Below are 19,635 nucleotides of genomic sequence, written 5' to 3'. Positions count from 1 at the left end.
GTGAAGAGGGGAGATGTCTGCCTGAAAGCTGTAGTCATTACCAGTGCCGGTTTAGTTTAGGCATAGAACCAATCCGGTAGTGAGGAATAAAATAGTAGCTAATCTATCGCAGCACCTGTATGTTGCTTGCGAAATAGACCTTTCTGTGAACAGTACCCTGGTATCCTCGCGCTCAGGAAAGGTTGAAGACACGTCGATCATCGTTCAGCCGATATTGGGTAGGGGCCCAACTGTCTTTAAGAAGTTTCCGAGATAAAAGAGCTAATCCCAAAAATAGCCCGTAGGTAATACCGGAAGACTACAAAGGGGACATCGTATCTTTTGTTTTACGGCGTCACGCAGCACGGATACCGATCTTGTCACCCTCCACCCCCCACGCACTGAACGAGACTCAGGTTGTTCAGGCGAGGGAAAGTACACGTGCGAGAGGATAAAGCACAGTGTTCCAACAATCATGATGCGCCTGGCAAGTCAGAACGCGCGCTTCTTTCCGCAAGTCACCCCATGCTGCAAGCCATCACTCTGCGAGAGACAAAACAAGTATACCATGAAGACTGAAGTGCGCTCATTCGACTCCCACGGCAGCCAACATGGTGCGGAGAGTTGGTGGAAATCCGACAGATACGTTCATCCTGCGCCAGCTGTGGGTTTCCCTTTCTCCGCCCGTCGATGCGACAGCTCCGACACGCTATTTGGGGAATAGTCCACACCAACTCCCGTGATGCCAATACCAGGCAATTCCGCCCGGTCGCCAGACGTTTTTCTGCCCAGATGCACCGACTCGCGTTTGAGTACGTGCAGCAGCGTTTGCGCGGATTCTAAAATCTAGAGAAAAAGCAAAAACAATACGCGGCGCTCCTCAGGTAACAGCAGATCAAAAGCTGCATGACGAAGAGAGTCCCATCTTTGGGATTTTCAGAGACCCCATCTTCACAAAGCACCGCAGTGCCAATTGAAGCTGGCAGTTTAGACTCAACTGTGACAGCAGTGTCGCATACACATGAAACTCCTGCCGACACTGCTTCATGAAAACAGTCCGTGTGGACACGATCAGCCTACTCGCGTAGACACAACGGTAGACGGCTAAGAAAATTCCCTACTACTCCAGTACACTCCTGGAAAATCAGTCTTCTTCTAACCATGTGCACTAGAGGCGGCTACAGCTTGTAACGCAACGCGCGGTCCAGCGCGAATTGGTAATGCTTGGCCACAAAGTGAAAGACACCACATATTGACAAACCCCAGCGCGGAAACTTCGGGCCGATGAAGTTGAAAGTTCCCTCATAGGGACGCACCTTTGTATACGCTGCTTCTGTCTCCAAGATGGTTTTGTCGTACTCGTTCCTTGCTTGGATCTTGCGTGTTATACTATCTGAAAACAGGACACTCACACGACCAAGGGCCCAAAATTCTAAGGAGAGGCAGCCTCAAACCGTGTCTGTGAAGCACCCCCCCTGGATCCTGTGTCCACAGACTTCGACCCGAAACCGCATATTGCGTCTGCAATTTACAATGCTCTTGCGGACATGGATTAGGACGAAACATGGAAGCCGGCTTCTCTGTACCCCGTGAAGCGGCATCAGGCCACTGTGTTGCATGCAGCTCTTGCATTACAGAAGGCAATCAACTCTCGCGCTCTCCTCATTTCTGAGACGAAAAACTGACCATTGAGCTTCTGAAGCCGTTCCTGCAGAAGCGCGATCTCCTTTTGCACTTTCGCTCTATCCTCCTCTTCCTGAGACATGCACAGAAACGTGAAAAAAATCGTGACATCTTTGAAGATGCACTGATTCAGTTGTCTGAGATGGGCAGACTCCAGAGAGCGTGCCGCAGTTGACTTACGGGATGAATGACAAACAGAGACAGCCCAAGGAGCGACGCGGGCGTTTGTGCACTGAGGCAACAAGACCGCTCCCAGAGCTGTTCGTTTCACACGAATGAGACCACTTATAAAGAAAACAAGAATATGATACATTCGCTTAGACAGTCGAAATGACCTTGTCCACGCTGGACCAGGAATTGCGCCTACTTTTATGATCTGGCGGTGGACCTCTTCGCGCTTGCGGCGGAGGTCATCAATGCACGCAACGAGCTCGTGGTTGTAGTTGTGTAAGTTGGAGTTCGTTGTGCTCGTCATCTTGAAAATCGTTCTGGCATGTGACCCCCTGTCAGTCCGCTGATCCCGTTTTAGAAGGCAGAATCAAAGTAAACTTGTCGAGTGTGGCTGATATTGACTCGGTCAGGACGCGTCGGCTTCAATTCCCAACGCCTCAGCCAAAGCAAAAATTCTGGTCCGTAGTTCTTCGACTTTAGACATCATAAATCAGCAGCAGAATGCCTCTACGCGCCGCGTGAGTCATGCATGACAGAAAAAACAGTCTCATGAAATGGGAATCTGATATACGGGGTCAATCGCTACCTGTTTTGATGGGCAGCCACTTCAGCCCAGCGAGGGAGGATTAGACTGTGACGAGAAGTCCGGATGGAACGCCGGAAATCGGGGTAAACCAGGGACCGCCCTCGGGAGAAAGCACGACATCGTCAAAAGACAAGATAATGCACGGTGAGCGATTCAGAGGACCTGACAATTTTAGTCCACTACTGCTACCTAGAGCGGCAAGCACTCAGGAAGACGTGGCAACAGCTACACGAAAAAATCCTGTCCGTCATGCATCTGCGGCCCGCCCAATAAATGTCCCCACACACCCTTTACTCCTGCCTAATCATTGCGCGTTCTAAACATAATTTGAGAAGACAGTCTACGGTGAACACCTTCACGAGTTCAAGAGCGTCGCGTTGTGTGGAAGACATCCTTCACCCAGCCCTGCTCGATGGACGCTTGCTGCAGGGCAGACCTTGCATGCACCAAGCGAAAGGGGGGGGTAGGGAAGAGAGTTAAATGCCAGCAGGTGTCGGTTACTAAACTTTGGCGAATGTGAGAAATGGCGCTTGTCAGATTCAGCCCATTGAAATGTGATTGAGGAGAGACTCACAGTGAAGCGGATTCACCAAGACGACTTGTCGGTACCTCCGTAAATACTACAGGACTGAACCAGTTAAAGCCACAGACGTCGGCACCCTTAGCTCCGAAGAACTTCGGTCGCAAGTCCAGCACGACAGCCATGCTACAGCTCCCTTTGTGTTACATCCCAAAGGGCAGTACCGTTTGATGCTTTCTAGGACAAGTTCCGATTTGGGATGGCGGGGTTAACATAGGTGAACTTCTGCTCTGAGAAGCCGACGGGGGGGGGAGGTCATGTCGGGTACGTGAGCTGTGCCCACTGGGCACTCCTTTGCTGTTGCAAGATCTCGAATAAAAACCAAATGCGTGCCTTCGAAGCTTTACAGCTGCCTAGCGAAGCGATCTCACACATGTGCAACTACCAAAAGCAAATCACATGCTACTCTCAGGTCAGCATTTAGTTGTTCCGCACGTATCCTCACGACAACACGGAACATCCCAGACACCGGCCCACCGGCAGGAACATCCGGCAATCCCGCAACACTATCGCGGCGCTGCACTCATGTGCCTAGACACTACCCCTGCAATGAAGATGTATGGAAGAGACATGCGCTACGATTTGGAAACCGTTTATCTGCAATTGCTGGTATACATTCCAGTCAGATTGTCAGTGCTCCCATGGAATTTTTAATAAAAGTATGTGTAGCTGTCGAGTTGCATCCCATGTGCTACCAGTTTAAGCCTCATTCTGAAAACTGAAGTACGGTGGCCTGCGAGAGACTTGTGTGTGTGATTCTGTGACGTTGGGTGTAACACAAGGTTTCCAGCACTCTGTTGTTGGCTGATGCCACGCCGAAAATTGTGATGCGCGATCCTCGTGATCCAGGAAGTGTGCTGTCCTAATGAAGGTCACCCTGACATCGGCTCTCCAACAGGCCTATCGCTGCCAATAAACAGCCTTCCACTTCCTGACTTCACCCCAAGAACCGATGGAAGCTACCCACCCCATTCTACGTTGAAGTGCAAGGAACACCGCCGGTGGAACACTCGGCATGCCTGTTCTTCACACTAGGGAGTTGCACTCGGGGCGTACCATCGAAAAAGATATCTGTAAGCTGGTTGCTTTGTGTGCCCGAACAGAAAATGCGATCCTAGCCCGTCTGATATTAGCGGAGCTCAGAGCTTCGTCGGTGAATGTGCAAGAAACGCGACGGAGTTCGCCTGGGGGCAGTCCGGTCACGATGAAGATGTATGGAAAAGCGAAGAAACAGTTCGAAGGAAAAACAACGGTGACAGGCAGCAAAAAGCGAGAAATTGAGGAAAAACAAATGCCAGACCGTTTGAAGCACATTGCACTCAGAGCTATTGAATTGTTTTCGGAAAAGAAGTCACCGTCTACCATTCGTCCAGAAGAGAAAGCCTTGGACAAGTGCTTTTGCATGTATCCCTTATACGAAAAGCACCGCCTTTCAGCAACATCCACCGTTTGGACCTTCGCAAAACAATACGGTGCACAGATAGGAGAGATTCTTTGCTCATATTAATACGGCAAGCGGCTTTTGTCCCGATCCAGAAGCCACTTGGTGCACTGCTTGATACCGGGGAGCTGCAAAATCCATGAGCCAATTGGGGAAAGGCGAGCAGCTGAGAGAACTTGAGGAAGGAAGGAGGAGAAGAGCTGGAACAGGCCGTACAGCTGAAGGGGCAACCCGAACAAGGAGTAACCAAGTGCAATCAAAACGACGCCGATGATGAAAGTCAAGGAAGCGCGTCGCTTTTCCGGACGCAAGAAGAAAAACGCAAGAGTCTTCCGAACCCCCAAAAGCAGCACGAGACCGAAGAGAAATGCAACGTTCCCCAGAGTTAAAAGGGCCCGATCAAGAAACAGGAAAATCCCAACTCCTCCGAGGCACAGACCGAGGCAGCAAAAGGCCACCCCGATCTTCTGGTTGTCGTCGAGCATCCTCGTAGCCTCCCCTGTCCGACTGTCTGAGTAGACGCAAATGTCGAAAGACGCCGGTTCCGCGGAATCTGCGAGTAGCCCCCTCTCTTGTTATCGAAAGTTTCACAATGCTGAATATCACTATACCATGCAGAATTGGGGACGAACCCGTACACGACGAACGGTATCTCCGAGAGAAATTCCAGTATGGGGAATCCCCTCCAGGTTTCTCTTCACACACGGAAATGACAGGGTTCACGGTGAAGCAACCCGTGGAAGGGCCTGATAAGAAGCGACGCTTGTACTTTTCGAGACGGTAGAGGCACAGGCATTGAGGAATGAAGAGTCCTGCGACGTTCGTACAAACGAACTGCCCTCGAAGGCATGCAAAAATTCGCTGCTGTCAACATGCAAAGCAATGACTCTCGTCTGGGACTCCCAGCTGTTCAATGTGGAACGAGGTAGCGACGTCTCAGCCCCCTCGGAACCTTGCGACAAGCACGCTTCAACTCGAGATTAACTTTGCTGAAATACTTACAAAATTACAGCTTCTCTCGCCTCCTGACTACAAACGGCAAAAACGGTTACTAGTTTCTTCGTGCCGGCGCGGAAACACGTTCGAGTGTGGTGTGGTTGAGATGGGGCAGTTGTTCAGCTGCAACTGGCAAGTGTTTCCACGCATGTTTCGGATGTCGTCTTTTCTCCACGAGACAGTTGCCCCCGATATAGATGACAAAGTAGGGAAAGGACTTCGCCACAATACTAGACCAAAAATCAATACCTTGGAGCGCTTTACGAAGGCAGCAGACACTGATGCCACCCACAGACTAGAGGTACGAAAAGGGGGACGAACACATGCACCCCCCTTCCACAACCCGTACTGGTGGCCACGAAAATGCCGCAGCAGGAAATAAGGCTACCTAACGAGAAAAAAGAAGCGAAAAACATTGCGCCACGTGAAGGGTTGACGGTGTGTGTCTTGCAATGAGCTTGATGTCGGCGCGGATGGTGTGGTTGGCGGATTGGTCATGAATCAAGCCGTGCCGACTTTACGGTAGACGCGCTGAGAACTCACGCCGAACTCCATCCAAACCGCTGAAGATCCTTACTCCTACTTGCAACACAGCATTCTCTTGATACCACTAGACACTTTAGAAACTCGCCAATGAATAGAGACAAGAAAGGGAAGAACGACAGCTTATCGATGGGAGAAGCAACAAAACGACGGCAGTTGTTACTCTAGTTGACGGCAGACCGAGCGGATCTACGCCGCCGCTGTTTCTGGTTTTGAGTGCCTTTCTCCTGTGGTTGTTTCACCTTGCTTGTGTGTCCCTGCATCCTCGAGTTTTGTGATTCGACAGAGTGTTTGGCAGCGTCTAGACAGAGCAAGAGTGAGCCTCAACGTGGCGTTTCATTTAGGTGTATGAGGACACGGAAACGCTACTTCAGCTATTCAAGCACACTGTAGTGCCAAACATTTATCCACTTTATAGTTATGCATGTCGTTCTCAGCGTAGCGACTAACCTTTACGGTCACACATTTTCTTTGTACGAACAGTGGGAACTGGAGTATTGGCACTGTCTACGTCTGCTGTCATCTCGGGAAAATGTTGGCGCCAGCTGATGATCAATAACGGAATGACCATCTTTCCTGTGTGTCCGTATTATCGCAAAGCGATTGGCGATTGCTACTTCTCAAAGTCTCTTATATCGTCACTAGCTAACAGGGAAAAACGCAAGATCCGTTCAAGATGACGCTGGTTTACTACGTGACGAAGCTCGCAAGGTGCTGGGGAGGCCAGCAGTTGTGGCCGTTTCCTACGTGATACGAACATTAGGTGCTTTGCCGGTTTGTGCAGAGCACAAAAGCGTCAACTGTGGGAGGACACTGGTTGTCTTCATGCTCTTACACAACCTCGTCAGCTGCTAGCCGCAGCACTCCCGACAGTCCGTGACTCCCGTCGCTGGGACAGGTAGATATCACTTTGCTGAGGAGGTGTCTTTGTCTCTGGAGGGAAAGTGCCCACAGCACGGGGACGTTCATCAGAGATGAGATTCGAGGAGTGGAGAACGGGGCGATGATGCGCTGCTCCCTCAATAAGAAGTGGCGCGTTAATCATTTGCGGAGACGTGCCGTCACATTGATGAAACTTGTACAATAAAGCAACATCTGTTGCCGACATCCGAATGCCTCGCACCTGTTGGTGTAACTGAACTGTGTACGCCAAGTGTTCCTATAAATGTGCGATGTAGCAAGCTCGCCGGTCGTTTGGCACCTTTAGCTTGTTAACTCGCGAGGGGTCTTGCTCAGCAGGCATCGCGATCTCTTTTTCCGAGGAAAGTTTGCTTACAAATCATCTTCGGACCTTGGTCATCAGATATACGGTAAGCTGCCGGATCTACTTCCCTTCAGTGGTGTTTTCCAGAAGACAGGATTGCCAAAAATATCTGCCCGGGGCGCGTGGCTGTTGGGACCGTAGATCGATCGTGCATTGCACCTCGTTTTTGCGAGCGTTTCGGAAATCTGCCAGGTAGTGGTGCTTCCACCATGTGACATTCTCGAATTCTCTCAATAACGTGCCGCGAATGTGTGAGAAGAGATACTCACATGCAAGTGTTCCCATGTACTTTTGACTCATCCTCTCGCGCGTCGATGTTAAACAACTGAGCAACTGTCTCAGCACTGGAATGCGGTGTGGATAAAAATGGTTCCAGTGATCCCTCTGCCGTTGTTTCGTCACTGAAGAGAGCCTGTGTGTTTCGAGAAAATCAAGAGCCGTCCAGTTTTGGAGGAAATGATAAAAAAGGCCTCAATATTCAAGGCGACTTCATGTGGAGGGAGAGCCGGACCTGGCCACAGCTAGCACCATACCGCTGCAATTGAGTCCCGGTGACTGCACGAACTTTGCAGCACGCTACTGCCATATTTCTCTTACGCTGAAAACACATCGTGGGTAGAAAGGGACTGTCGAGGCTGAGCGGTGATTCATACTTTTTCCTGCATTTATCGGGTGATCATGCCGTGCGTGTTCCTTGTCCTGCTTGCTTCGCACTTGCTTTCCTTCTCTGCTTTTGATGGGTGTCGAGCCTCCGCGAACTCAGCCCAAGGAAATCACACACACGCACAATAAACGGGGTCTCACAGCTTTCGCGGGCTCCGTGGCAGATCTAGTGGTGCACGTTATCTTTTCAAAGGGTCCACTGTATGTTCATGAGTGACAGTACATTCTGTCTTGTCAAGCCGCGAACGTTTTGGTGACCTTCAGGCGAGAATAGGCACCACTTTCGCCTGTTTCAAGACAGCAGTTCGACGTATCTCCAACTACCCATTGCCTCATCGGCACATAGTTGACATTAAATGTCACATCAAGCCAGTGGACGACCTGTTGGGATCCGTCCTTTATTCTCTTGTTAGCGAGTCTGTTTCCCGTCTCAAACAGATTCCAAGAGATCAGAGAGACAAGAAGAGCAGCGCACGTTGTTAACCGTCGCGCCCTCGTTCTTTTGAGTGTCGACGACTTAGTGATTACGTGGTCGGAATCTGTGTTGACGGCCGCGTTCTCTGCTCACTCGTTCCCACATTGATGGGAATTCACTAAAGCTGAGCTCAGCCGACGGGCAAGCTCCGTGGGATTCCGACAAGCGCGGTAGCCATTTCCCACTTGAATCCGCGCCTCCGAAGATAAGAGGGTTCTTCAACGTCTCGTCGCCTTTTTGCGCCACCGCAGTTCTACGACAATGCGCTCAAAACACTGCAACAGCATTCTGATTCGCTTCTACTGCAGTTTCTTGTTGGTCCTTCGACACTTTCGGTGAAAGTCTACACGCGGCTGTGCCTCATAGGGGACAGACTTCCCCCACGGTCGTCAGCATCTGTTTTCCCTTTCGGATTCGGGACTTTTCTTACGTGAATACACCATGACAGCTTTCATCCTAATGACCGCCATGTCTGGTAGAGCTGCCGGTGGCGGAGGCAGCTGCTATCCGACTACTGGAGTTCCGAGTATCTTCGATGCCTGCCGAACGAAGCTCGAGGCTCCAAATGACAAATTTGTGAATACACCTCCTCCTCAAGAGGGCCCCTTGTACCTTCGCATGCTGTGCTTGTCCGGTACAGACCTCGCACCTGGTATGTCCTCATCTCGTTTTGAGGTGGAAAAGGTGCCTGTTTCGGCACAGGCGCACATCATCCAAGAGGTTCGGCCACATGCCGTCCACAGTAAACCATCCGTTTCTGCTGACTGTCTCTCTGCGTTCCCCAGGAGACACTTCGGGCTCATCGGACCCGTACCTCGATGTTCGGTTTGGCGGCCAAGTTTTCTGCTCTCCCCCCCAGACGGCCACGCTCAACCCTGTGTGGGATTATCTGGTTGAGACAGAAGTTAAAGTAAGTGAGACACGTCATCTGTACCGCGTCATGTGTACTAAGGTCTTCTTCTTGAAGAATTCCGGACTAGGGACGGGTGAAAGGCTTCGTTCTGAAAGCCTTTCTGGCTATGTATCACCTTCCCGAACTTCACTGGCAAGGCCCTTAAAAGAGGGCTTCGGTCATGCTGGAGACCAGCTTCGGTGTTTTTAACCGCAGGAAAGGCAGCAGTAATCAACAGTGCACATGATGGCCCTCGTTTCCGGTCATTTACTGAGGCCGAGACTTCTTGGCGTTCTTCCGAGTCCAGCTGCGTAGAAGGAAAGCATTTCTTGACTCCGTGAATTTGTTTCCCTGATGAGGACACCGTGGGCCTCTTGCTAAGGTGTGTGTCGTCTGCGCTTATGAGCCGCGCCATCTCTCGATTCACGGCACGCTGCTGCCACGTTTCTGTTTCCCTCTTCTCTCTGTTTGTCTCGCGTGTCTCCATCAGGAGCCTGGAGTCATGAGGATAACCATTTACGACCAAGACTGGGGCTGTCAAGGGGATAAACTCGGTGATTGTGAAATTCAGATCCCCAAGACACCCATGAAGATCAAGAAGGAAACTATACGCCTGCGGCATGTCCTCTCACCATTCCTCAAAAAAGCTCCAAATAGCCGCATCAATGTGCTGTACCACATTGTGGACAGGTTAGATGATCAGCCAGATCTTCTCGAACTGTCAAAGCAAATGGGAGAAAATGGAGGCGAGGCTGCTAGTCCTCAGGACTACACTGTCCGCGTTTTTATTCTCGAGGTGCGTTTGCATCTCAAGTTGCAGGAGGATTCTTGAAAACTGACCCACCATCTCTCGTGGTACAGCAGAGCTTCTCGTCTGCTGCGGTGTGGTTACAACTGGGCTCATGGCTGGGACCTACGATGGATACCGACACGGCGTAATTTTCGAAGGCGTGGGCATGCGAATCATCAGCTGCGGACTGTACCTCAATGCTAACAACCTGTTCATCTGGTGTCTGTGCTCCGACTCTTGCGAGACTGAAATTACTCTTAAATTCACTGTAATAGGTGTATATGGACAGAGGGTTATATGTATACACATAGAGCCCCCATCTTTCAGAGGCTCCCAGCAGGACTGAAGAGAATGCAGAAAGACTTCATATTTCCGTAAACGTTGTATCTGACAGCACTGCTCTCCTTCCGAAAACTCTGACTTTGTATTCTGCAAGCGAGGGCCACCTACACGATTAGCGTCAGCCTATGCTGTGCATAATCTCCGTGAACACAGTGTCTGCTTGATGGATTGACCTACGATACTCCCATCGTTTATTGCGCCGCTTGCTTCATGGCTCGTTGGTAGCAAGCCGAATGCATAGAATCTATGGAAAACCCTGCTTGTTTGATGTTTTAGAAGACTTGGAAAGAGCACTGTTGAGTCTTTCGTTTTCTATATCCACAGACCCGGTTTCCAAGAACATGTGCTGCCCTGTTGTTGCGCCTTTTACAGTCCGGTCATTTGTCGGTGCCGGAAGATTCGCTGTCAGCTATTCGCGTGTCTCTGAGTGACAAGTCGCAACTGACGGGCCTGGGGCGCCCAGAAGGATTTCGATTTGCATACGGTCCGAGGGGAGCGGTACGGATTCCGTCTCAGAAGTTCTACGACGAAGCGAACAACAGAATACTGGTCTTCCTCGCATGTGTTGTTTTTCCGTCCTACATATCTGAAACAATTCACATGTATGCATGGTCTCTTGTTTTCTCCTGTTTCTCTCTTGTTTTTCCAGGGATCTCAGTTATCTTTTTTTCTGTATAACAGCACGATCGAGGATCTTATTCAAAACCGTCTTAAGCTAGAATGGATCCTTAGAAAAGGAAATGTAAGAACTGTACGTGGCTCTAGACCCTGTTGCAGCCGTCTCGAGAGGTGCTGGCCAGTATTGGATCGCCTCTACACTTTCGAGTCGAACAGAATCTAGACACGCACGAAAAACATTTGCTGTCATCTTGCTTGATCTCTCAGGGACACAGTTAAGTTAGTTGAGACCGCTGTTATCTTCGTCCCTTGTTTATTTCCATCCCTCCGGATTTCTGTGGTATGTGTTACCTCTCTCTCGAGATTCTGAGGACTCTTTCAGTTCTCCTCTTTTCTGTTCGTTTAACTTCCTCCTTGACTGAGTTCCAGAAGTCCGTCGCATGTCCCTGCCTGTGTTTTCAAGACCCATAAGCCTTTTCGCTAAGTTCTGCAGCGACTGCCGTGTCGGAAATGTTGACCTGTCAGCGTCTCTCCATCATCGACTTTTGTGGTTGGAAGGCATAGCGCCACAAGGCACTGCTTGTGAAGAACGTGGTGGTGGGTTTTCTGGTATATCCTTTTTCACCTTCACAAGATGCCGACTACGGTAGATACTGTGAGTTCCCGATTCGTGTTTTCCTAGAAAACCAGCGAACTGCCACATTTTAGTGCACTCAAGTACACCGTCCTGGACGGCGCGCCTCCATCCAAGCAAGATGTCTATGTGTTGCCACTATTTTCCATGTTTGTTTGTTCTGCCAAATGTGCTTGTTTCTCTCTTGCTACAAAACAGGAAGACGATCTGGACGCAGCTAAATCGCTCTATCTCCAACGACACACCAGAGACGAGAACAGTGTGCCCGTGACGAGTGTGAGAGTGAATATCCAAGATCCTATTGCCGAGGCAGTAGCCGAGGAGAGAAAACAAGTAGCGAATCTATCTCATGGGACGGGGAATGAGGATAAAAAGCAAGAGGGCCAGGACGGCGAAGTAGAGGGGGAGAGACTTGCACAGGCGCGCCATAGTTCTGCGGCCGAAGTGGCCGCGCCGACTGCGGAGGCGAGAGACAATTCAGACCTGAAAACTCAGAACGCGAAAAGCAAGAATAAGGCAAGCAAGGAGAAGCAGACAGAAGCACCGTTTCACGGGGTGCCCATCGACAAGGAGAAAACTCCACAGCGTTCAAACAACAGCAAATATGAGGACGAGCTGACTCTTCGACGGAGAGGTAAAACACATTGGAACACGATTCCCTGCGTTCAACACACCGCCGAGGAGGGCGAAAAGGAAACAACACTTTCGGATTATTTGTGGTGCCGATGCTCGCGATCGTTGCCTCGGAAGGACAAGCTCGTTTAATCTCCGAAGAGCGATGAGACACCCAGCTCTTCCGAGAGAAATGAGCATATCTGTGTTTCTTGAGGTATTCTGGATAAGTAAAATTCTGGGGTGACGTACACACTGAAGTGTCTTTTGTCAGGGCTGGCGAAAATAACTGCTGCGCATGGCTCCATTTCTATCCTCAGACAAGAAGGAGAGGCGCCGAGCACACACGGGTCAACCGGAGGTGTGTAACGAAGAGTGGAAACACGTGCTTGTTCCGGAAAAATTGAATCGAAATTCATCAACGCAGTTCATCTGTCACAGTTTTATATATGTTCATTACATATATGCGCGTGTATGCGTGAATGCATGAAAACATGTAATTCTACAGCGGATACAACTGCACATAATTGCATGCCTTTACGTTTATTCGACTTGTCTTGAGTCCACGTACCCTTTTGCGGGCAGGTGAAATTATTTGTGCGGCCATCAGCCATAGGTTATGCGTTACGTATCTAGTTGTGGCAGCATAAAATCCAAATCGAAGCGCAGAGTCCGGTTTGGCGTGTTCTCGTGTATGGTAAAGTCTTCGTAAGTCACCTGAGCTCGCTATGTTTCAGCAAGTGGAGGAAACAGACATCGTCCTGAGATCAAGCGGTGTAAGAACAACGCAAGAGGCGTTTCTCCTTTGTACGTTTCGTCTTGTTGTCTTTGAAATAGTCACAGTTTCTTCCATTTGGAGCGTGGGAGTTCCCTCTCGACGAGATCCGTGATTTCTGCGTCGAGGCCAAAGTATGCGCATGGGCTGCTAGGGCGATACTTCTCAGTGCCTCCGGAATGGGAGTTGGTGAGGTGAGGACCTTAAGACCGGTTTAGTGCTCCTTCCCAACGGATTACAGAACTCTGAGACTTTGCAAGGGTCATGGAAAGCAAGAACGCGGGAAGAAACATGCTTACACAAATTATTGCATACTGCATAAATGCTTGCTTTGCCCTCGATTTCGCTCTTCACCTTGTTGTTTGCCTTTCCTCTGTAGGTCCTCTTACACGTCGACATCTTTACAGCGAAGGAAACACCAAGAGAGCTCGTCGATCTTTATCACTTCCCCCCTCCTGTGTACGCGCAGATTTTGTTCGTTGTCTCATCAGTTTGAAACCACCACGAGGATAGCGGAGATTAGGAACCAAAAAAGGGAAAGAACGAGCGGGTACCTAGTTGTTATAACAAGCGAGCCTTCTTACTATGTATCGTAAATAGGAACGTATATAAAGACGCGCCGCTGCATGCGTGCAAGTGTATCCGTAGAACGAGAATTCAAGGATTCGCGCCCGTAATCAGCCGTTGCATAGAACCAGGTTCTCTAGCCCAAACTCCAAATAATTCTCGCGCACTGCTAGCGCCTTTTTTTGGTTGGTCTTCTGATCCTCTAATCTTTCTGCTTACCACTTTAGAGGTAGCGACACTTATTATAACGTGCCATAGCAAGTGGAATGAAAATACTCCTATGCACAGGTTTTGCACTACATATTCAAGTACACTGTGTGAGTCGATGGATGCCTCCATGCATGAGTACATACATGGACGCACATATTTTTGCTAACGGATTCTTCTATACACAGGAGTAATGTTTCTTCTTTATCGCTTGCATTTGCTGCTGCGTACCCGGTTCGATACGATATACGTGTATGCTGACATAAACGTGTATGTGAGTCCGTGTTGCTCTAGCTGAGTGCACGGAGCCAGTGAATATTTATATATATGTATATATGCAGCACTCTCGGACCGACAGATTTCCATCCACGCAGATATCTGTATTTCCTGCTCTAACTCCCTTGATTTGTCGTCTTTTCGTTTGCATTCAGCCAACGTTGGGTTGTTCTTCGACCAGGACGTTCAGCACCACTATTTTCTTAGGATAAACGCCTGAGGTTTTTTCTTTTCGCCTCTACACATGCGCTATCTTTTTCATGCTATTCGCTTTCTCTCTCACCCAGACAACGCGGCCTAGCTGTGCGGCCGCCGAATCTTCAAAAGAAGAAACTCGAGCCATCAACATTGCGGGCGAGAGATAGCACGGCGCAAGCCCAGGAAGCAGCCCAGGAGAATGAGGCTGCTCCTACGACAGAAGAGGAAAAAAGCAAACAGCGAGCGCATGCGCCCGTGCGAAGACCGAAAGACAGAGATGGCGTAAGTTGATAATGTCTTTCCTGAACAGATTAGGTGCGTACGAACGCAACATGGCATGCCATCGGAAAGCGACGAGGAGAAACAAACCACATATTCTGGACTCGGCAATGCCTTGTGGTCCTGTTTCACACATGCGTGCCGGCCCTTCATATCTGCGTTACGATATCCATACCTGAGTCGCGTGCGTGTGCATTTCTACTGTGAACAGAAGTATGTAAGCGCCGTGGTGCCTGCCACTGTAAATGCTGCATTTAGGAGCACACCATTTTACTCGGTCAAGTTATCTGTCTTTGGAGTCTTTCCGCTTTCCTCTACACATTCATGGTCTCTCGCCTTCATGCCATTGTCGCTCGTTTGCATTCAGACCTACTACGTCTACATCTACGGCGACTTTTTCCCAAAGACAGACAAAAACTACAATAGGTGCCAGTGGGATAATTCCGACCCCTTCGTCGTCGTGTCTTCTCCAAACTGTACAGACAAGACGAATTCATGGAGTACGACGGTCAAAAGCAACCGACAGAGAGAGTGCGTTTGGGATCCTGTGCCCATTCGAATGCCTAAGAACTCGTAAGCACATGTTCCTACAGATTTCATGGTTGGGTGACTGATGAAAGAAGCATTGGCAAAACGTCACCTACTCGCCGTGATGACGTGCTGTGTGGACGAAGAAACGTTTTCGTACGTGTGTTTTCTTCTCTCTCTAGTGCTATATGCACGTGTATGTTTATTAATGATGCAGTTATGCTTATGATGGTATTCGTGTATCAGCGGTACGTATTTGTAAACATAACATTGCAATAACACTATCGGTCTATGATCAATGCTTCATGTTCGTGTGGCGCAGCTGTTTCCTTTCACAGGATATCTCCTCAAAGATGTAGACCAACTGATCACCGTCTGTCTTCTTCGTTTGATTTTTTTTCCTCCTGCGGCAATTCCCACATCTTTGTTTTGACGCATTCCTTTTATCTTCAGGCGCAAGCAGAAGCTTGTCCTGGACGTGTACGATTCGGATTCACCTCTTCTATTTGGAAACAGTTTGCTGAAAGAGCAAGTGGGCAGTCTACGCTTACTCCGCGCAAATCTGGGACGCACCACGTGGCTGCACATGTATGGCGGCAGTTTTGAGGGAGCCCGAGGCGAATTCAACTCCATGATGTTGAAGGGAGGCCTGGATCCACCATCAACGTACCATGGCTCTCTGTGTGTCCTCGTGGACAACAAGAGAATGAGGAGGCAAGACTGGCCTCCCTTCCCTGACAAAGTCGGCCTTCCAGTTCGCATCGAAGTCCAGCTTGCCAGAGGTCTCTACTTGCCCGGCATGTACAGGTGAGACAGAGCACAGGCTGGCGTTTTCCAGAGGTCGCCAGCCGGCAGAGGAGGGAGGTTCTCGCTTTTGCATAAGTCCATCGCGTGTGGGAACTTTCTCATGGTCACACGCGAAAGTGACCCGCACAATGATGCGTCACTTCTCCTGTTTTGTCTTTTGACAAAGAGTGACATTCTCGGTCTCTTGTTCCTTTTAATGCCGCCGCAGATGTATTATTGAAGCGAGCAGTATACGAGCAGAAGCGGCTATTGTATACGTACATATTCATAAGTGTATGCGGGTATGTGTGCGTATGTATTTATGCATGTATGCATGTGCGCCTGTGTGCACATAGAGATGGATCGATAATGATGTGGATAGATTCAAGAATCTCCAGGACTACATTGCTTTTGAGTTCAGTGGGAAGGGTCCGTTACTCTCAGGCTTCGCTCTCCTGGTTGTTTCTCCGTGTCACACTATGCCTTATATCGTCTTCGTTCCTTCACCAGAGCCATTTCCTTTTCGTATTGTTTTGCCTGTTTGATTCCCTTTCCCAGACAGAGAGAAGTGAGCCTCCTGGTTCAGGTGGCGGGGTGTCTCCTTGAGCTGCCAGACGACGCAGACACAGAAAAACGGAAAAGAGTTGGATTTCTCGGGCTCCAGACCACGCAAAGGCGCACGCTCACACGCGATCTAGAGGGGTTACGGAGCAGCCGGGACATGAATGACATCCCCGACGCCAATTTCGATCTCCTAGAGTTCCCAGGATACGTCAATTCCCGCGGGATCCTCCGCCTCTACAACTGGAGCAAGCCACGCGGTGAAATGGAAGGCCGCTCAGTCGAGGCGTACCAAAGAGCGGGTGCAGGCGACAGTGGCTATGCAGAAAGAAATGCCGCAAGAGACTCATTAACGGGAGGGGATCCTTGCCCTCAGCACGGTTCATGTCCCTCTCGATTGGAGAACGATATCGACTACCCCGAATCACTCCTGAATGCTTGGGTGAAGCGCATTTCCGAACCTGTCTATCTCCTTCCAAAGGTCCAGTGGGTCTACCTCTACATCGTCGCGGTGGGAGAGGAAGATATTCCGCCTCGACTTTTTTGTCGCCTCCCTCTACAAGGCTCTGGAAGGGTCAAACGCTTTCTCGAGGGCACATTCCGCACGTCGGCAGACGATAAAAGCTGGCCTCCCCCCCAAGCGCTTCTGAAGGCCAAGGAAAGAGGTATGACAAGAGCCAGCTTTGACAACGACGATGTCAGCCCGGCCGTGGACGCACCCGCAGGTAGGGGAAACGAGCTTGTTCTCCGTTGCCTTCTCTTTGTTGTCGATTACCAGAGTCTCTGTGCCTAGTGACGTTCTTCGTTAGCGCTTTTGTTCTGTTTATGTTCGTTTGTGCGCGGTTCCGCAGTGACTCGTGGCACCAACGGGGAAGCAGTTCTTCAAGGGTAACGCGTGGCTAAATGGGAGTGCCTTAATGACGCGGTGACGCTGATGGAAGGCACAAATAAACTGGAGAGCAGAAAATGTGTGAGCGTGCATAGTGAAACATATATGGAAGGGCGTGTGCAACTGTATCATCGGGTCGACAGCACGAAACGGAGATCTGCCAACTCGTATTCGCCGAACAGTTGCATGTGCCAGCAATCCTGGTATCAACGTACACGCTTGACTTCATGCGTTGAGATCTGTTTATGTGTAGTCTCGTCGGTCCCCTAAAAGCTGTATTAATGGGGAATTGACACCCCTATTGGGAATCACCCAGTGTAGCTAGGTTTGCAGACACCACTTGTTCGTGTAAAAACATGAAAAGGCAGCCGGACATATTGTGGGAGACTACTCTGCTCTGGTTTCATTTGCTTTGATTTCAAGGACGCGACCCAGCGGGGGAACCCGCCCCTCCTCATCCTGCGGTTCTCCTTAGCGAAAGGGGACCAGGCTTTCTAGGACGCGAAAGCAGCACATTCCGCGATTCTGGAAGCCTGGCATCTCAAGCAAAGATCCCCGAAAAAATGAAATGGGCGCAGGTGCGTTGGAGTGGAAGGCGAGAAACAGAAGAGGCACGGCCTGCTACAAATATATCTGCGGACAATTTTTGTCAGCGCTGATCTCACGATCTAAGTAAAATAAACATGAGGAGATGGACACACCTAGAGATTAGACAAATACAAACGCTTTCCGCTGCTCAGTGATTGCTATGTATGAGTTTCCTCAAGCGTATTAGCCTGTCAGCGTCTGTATGTATGCTCTCCGTCTCTTCAACTCCACTGAAGTTTATATCCCACAGTATATATAAATATATACATATATGTACGTATTTCTACGCTTTATCATACATACGTATTCCGCTTGCATATTTAACGGTGAATACGAAAAGCCCTCGAGAGATTGAGGGGATCAGTACTGATGTTCGGTCCGATGGATCAGTGCAAGAGAAAACAAACACGAGTATGCTCGTGGGTAGATGGCGAGAAACGAATTTCACGGCAGGTTTGGAAATAGTACAAGGCACTTGGTCTTTATCTACAGATCGTTTAAACATGCTTCATGTGGATTCTTACCCAGACACCGAGAACTGGAGGGCTCTCTCTAGACGAATGGGCCTCTTCCCGGTTTTGTCCGTCGACTTAGAAGGTGTCACAGTTCTTTTCTTTGCTTTTCGCCTGGAATTTCTCCTTTCAGATTCATTGGGACCAATCAGTCACCCCCCTTCCGCCATCTTGGTTTCCATCGACGTTCGCTGGATGCCTTCTAGGCCAGGCTCGCGCGATTATCACTGACGACCCAGCACGGTTTGCCTCTCTAGGCGAGCCCTCCGCGAGTTCGGTACCTGAGCCACCCATAGGACCGACTTTGAGAGAAAGCGCGCAGTAAGTTTGACAACACGCATAGACGGCCTCACTAGCTTGCGAAAGAACGTTTACATGCATGCATTTACAGCGGCAGTTTCATGTTGTTGCTACCGGCAAATCCAGCGGGTCGTGCGCTCACGAAGACACGCAACAGAAATGTACAGACCAATACGTATCCGCAAATACATAGCTAGGAAGTGCACATAAGGAAATCCGCTTCGACATATGTGGTTGTTCCTTTTGACGTACCATGCAAAAGGGTGTCGGAAATCCTGAGAGTAGGAAACAACGCACATGGATTATCGGGAACTGAAGTCACGCTGAAAGCATGATGCATAGTTGTTTGTCCCCAGTCCACTACTTTTGCGTGTCTTCTTCACCATTTAACCTCCACTCCCGCTTCCGCGCTTCAGTCGCTGCTGTCACACGCGCCGCCAGTTTCCGCCGCACCTCCTCCTCCTCCATCGTCCTCGTCATCTTTCCTTCCCCATCTCTGATTTTTCCGTGCTCTCTTCTTTGAGAACTCCGTTCCTGTCTCCCGCATGTTCCTTGGCAGAGAGTTGGTGGTATGCGACGACTGGGAACTGGAAAGTGTACCGCGGCCCGAAGAGCGTGCTGTTATGTGCGGCGTAGACAGAATAACGCGCCGCCAAGGGCATGTTGGTTCGCGAATAGAATTTGAGTCTCTTCTCGCTGGCTTTGTCTCCGACTCTGCCTGGTGTCGCTCTGTCGCAAACAAAGCTGTCTCACCACTCTACCGCCGAGTCTACTTCCACGCCGATATGCTGCAGGCGCGAAATCTTCCGGCCCTAGATCCCGATGCGTCCGTTAACCCGTGGTGGACAATCGAAGTTGAGACTGAGGTCAGCGAAAAGGACTGTGAAATCTAGGCCTTTT

At 49.9% G+C, this 19,635-nt stretch overlaps 3 protein-coding genes across 3 annotated transcripts; 1 reads left to right on the top strand and 2 right to left on the bottom strand.

Annotated features, from left to right (window-relative positions):
- Positions 1-359: 359 nt before the first annotated feature.
- TGME49_295450 (sjoegren syndrome nuclear autoantigen 1 family protein) lies at positions 360-3,396 on the bottom strand. The gene is made up of 4 exons (XM_018782275.1): positions 2,030-3,396; positions 1,666-1,735; positions 1,296-1,372; positions 360-825 (listed from the first exon to the last, which is right to left on the bottom strand). Exons 1-4 carry the CDS (start codon positions 2,135-2,137, stop codon positions 628-630), a joined length of 453 nt encoding a protein of 150 aa, XP_018638528.1. The 5' UTR covers positions 2,138-3,396; the 3' UTR covers positions 360-627.
- Positions 3,397-4,075: 679 nt separating this feature from the next.
- On the bottom strand, positions 4,076-5,838 carry TGME49_295460 (Got1 family protein). Its single transcript, XM_002371454.2, has one exon. The coding sequence runs from the start codon at positions 4,923-4,925 to the stop codon at positions 4,503-4,505; it is 423 nt and encodes a 140-aa protein (XP_002371495.1). The 5' UTR covers positions 4,926-5,838; the 3' UTR covers positions 4,076-4,502.
- A 2,015-nt stretch (positions 5,839-7,853) lies between these two features.
- On the top strand, positions 7,854-19,601 carry TGME49_295468 (C2 domain-containing protein). Its single transcript, XM_018782276.1, has 15 exons — positions 7,854-9,033; positions 9,167-9,291; positions 9,764-9,963; positions 11,087-11,147; positions 11,856-12,291; positions 12,590-12,630; positions 13,107-13,238; positions 13,424-13,503; positions 14,382-14,574; positions 14,939-15,144; positions 15,553-15,906; positions 16,444-17,171; positions 17,759-17,913; positions 18,569-18,756; positions 19,530-19,601. Exons 1-15 carry the CDS (start codon positions 8,823-8,825, stop codon positions 19,549-19,551), a joined length of 3,132 nt encoding a protein of 1,043 aa, XP_018638529.1. The 5' UTR covers positions 7,854-8,822; the 3' UTR covers positions 19,552-19,601.
- The last annotated feature ends 34 nt before the right edge of the window (positions 19,602-19,635 follow it).

This window comes from Toxoplasma gondii, chromosome Ia (genome assembly GCF_000006565.2).
Source record: "Toxoplasma gondii ME49 chromosome Ia, whole genome shotgun sequence".
NCBI lineage: Eukaryota > Apicomplexa > Conoidasida > Eucoccidiorida > Sarcocystidae > Toxoplasma > Toxoplasma gondii.
This window is presented reverse-complemented; position numbering and strand designations above follow the sequence as displayed.

Bases quoted from the DNA above. Each gene is read 5' to 3' on its own strand.
- TGME49_295468 (XM_018782276.1), top strand. From the start codon at position 8,823: ATGACAGCTTTCATCCTAATGACCGCCATGTCTGGTAGAGCTGCCGGT. The intron at 9,292-9,763 runs GTAAGTGAGACA...TGTCTCCATCAG, and splicing joins TGGTTGAGACAGAAGTTAAA to GAGCCTGGAGTCATGAGGAT. The intron at 14,575-14,938 runs GTAAGTTGATAA...GTTTGCATTCAG, and splicing joins GACCGAAAGACAGAGATGGC to ACCTACTACGTCTACATCTA.
- TGME49_295450 (XM_018782275.1), bottom strand. From the start codon at position 2,137: ATGACGAGCACAACGAACTCCAACTTACACAACTACAACCACGAGCTC. The intron at 1,373-1,665 runs GTCAGTTTTTCG...TCCTGTTTTCAG, and splicing joins ACGGCTTCAGAAGCTCAATG to ATAGTATAACACGCAAGATC. The intron at 826-1,295 runs GTGCGTCCCTAT...CTTTTTCTCTAG, and splicing joins CAGAAGCAGCGTATACAAAG to ATTTTAGAATCCGCGCAAAC.
- TGME49_295460 (XM_002371454.2), bottom strand. From the start codon at position 4,925: ATGCTCGACGACAACCAGAAGATCGGGGTGGCCTTTTGCTGCCTCGGT.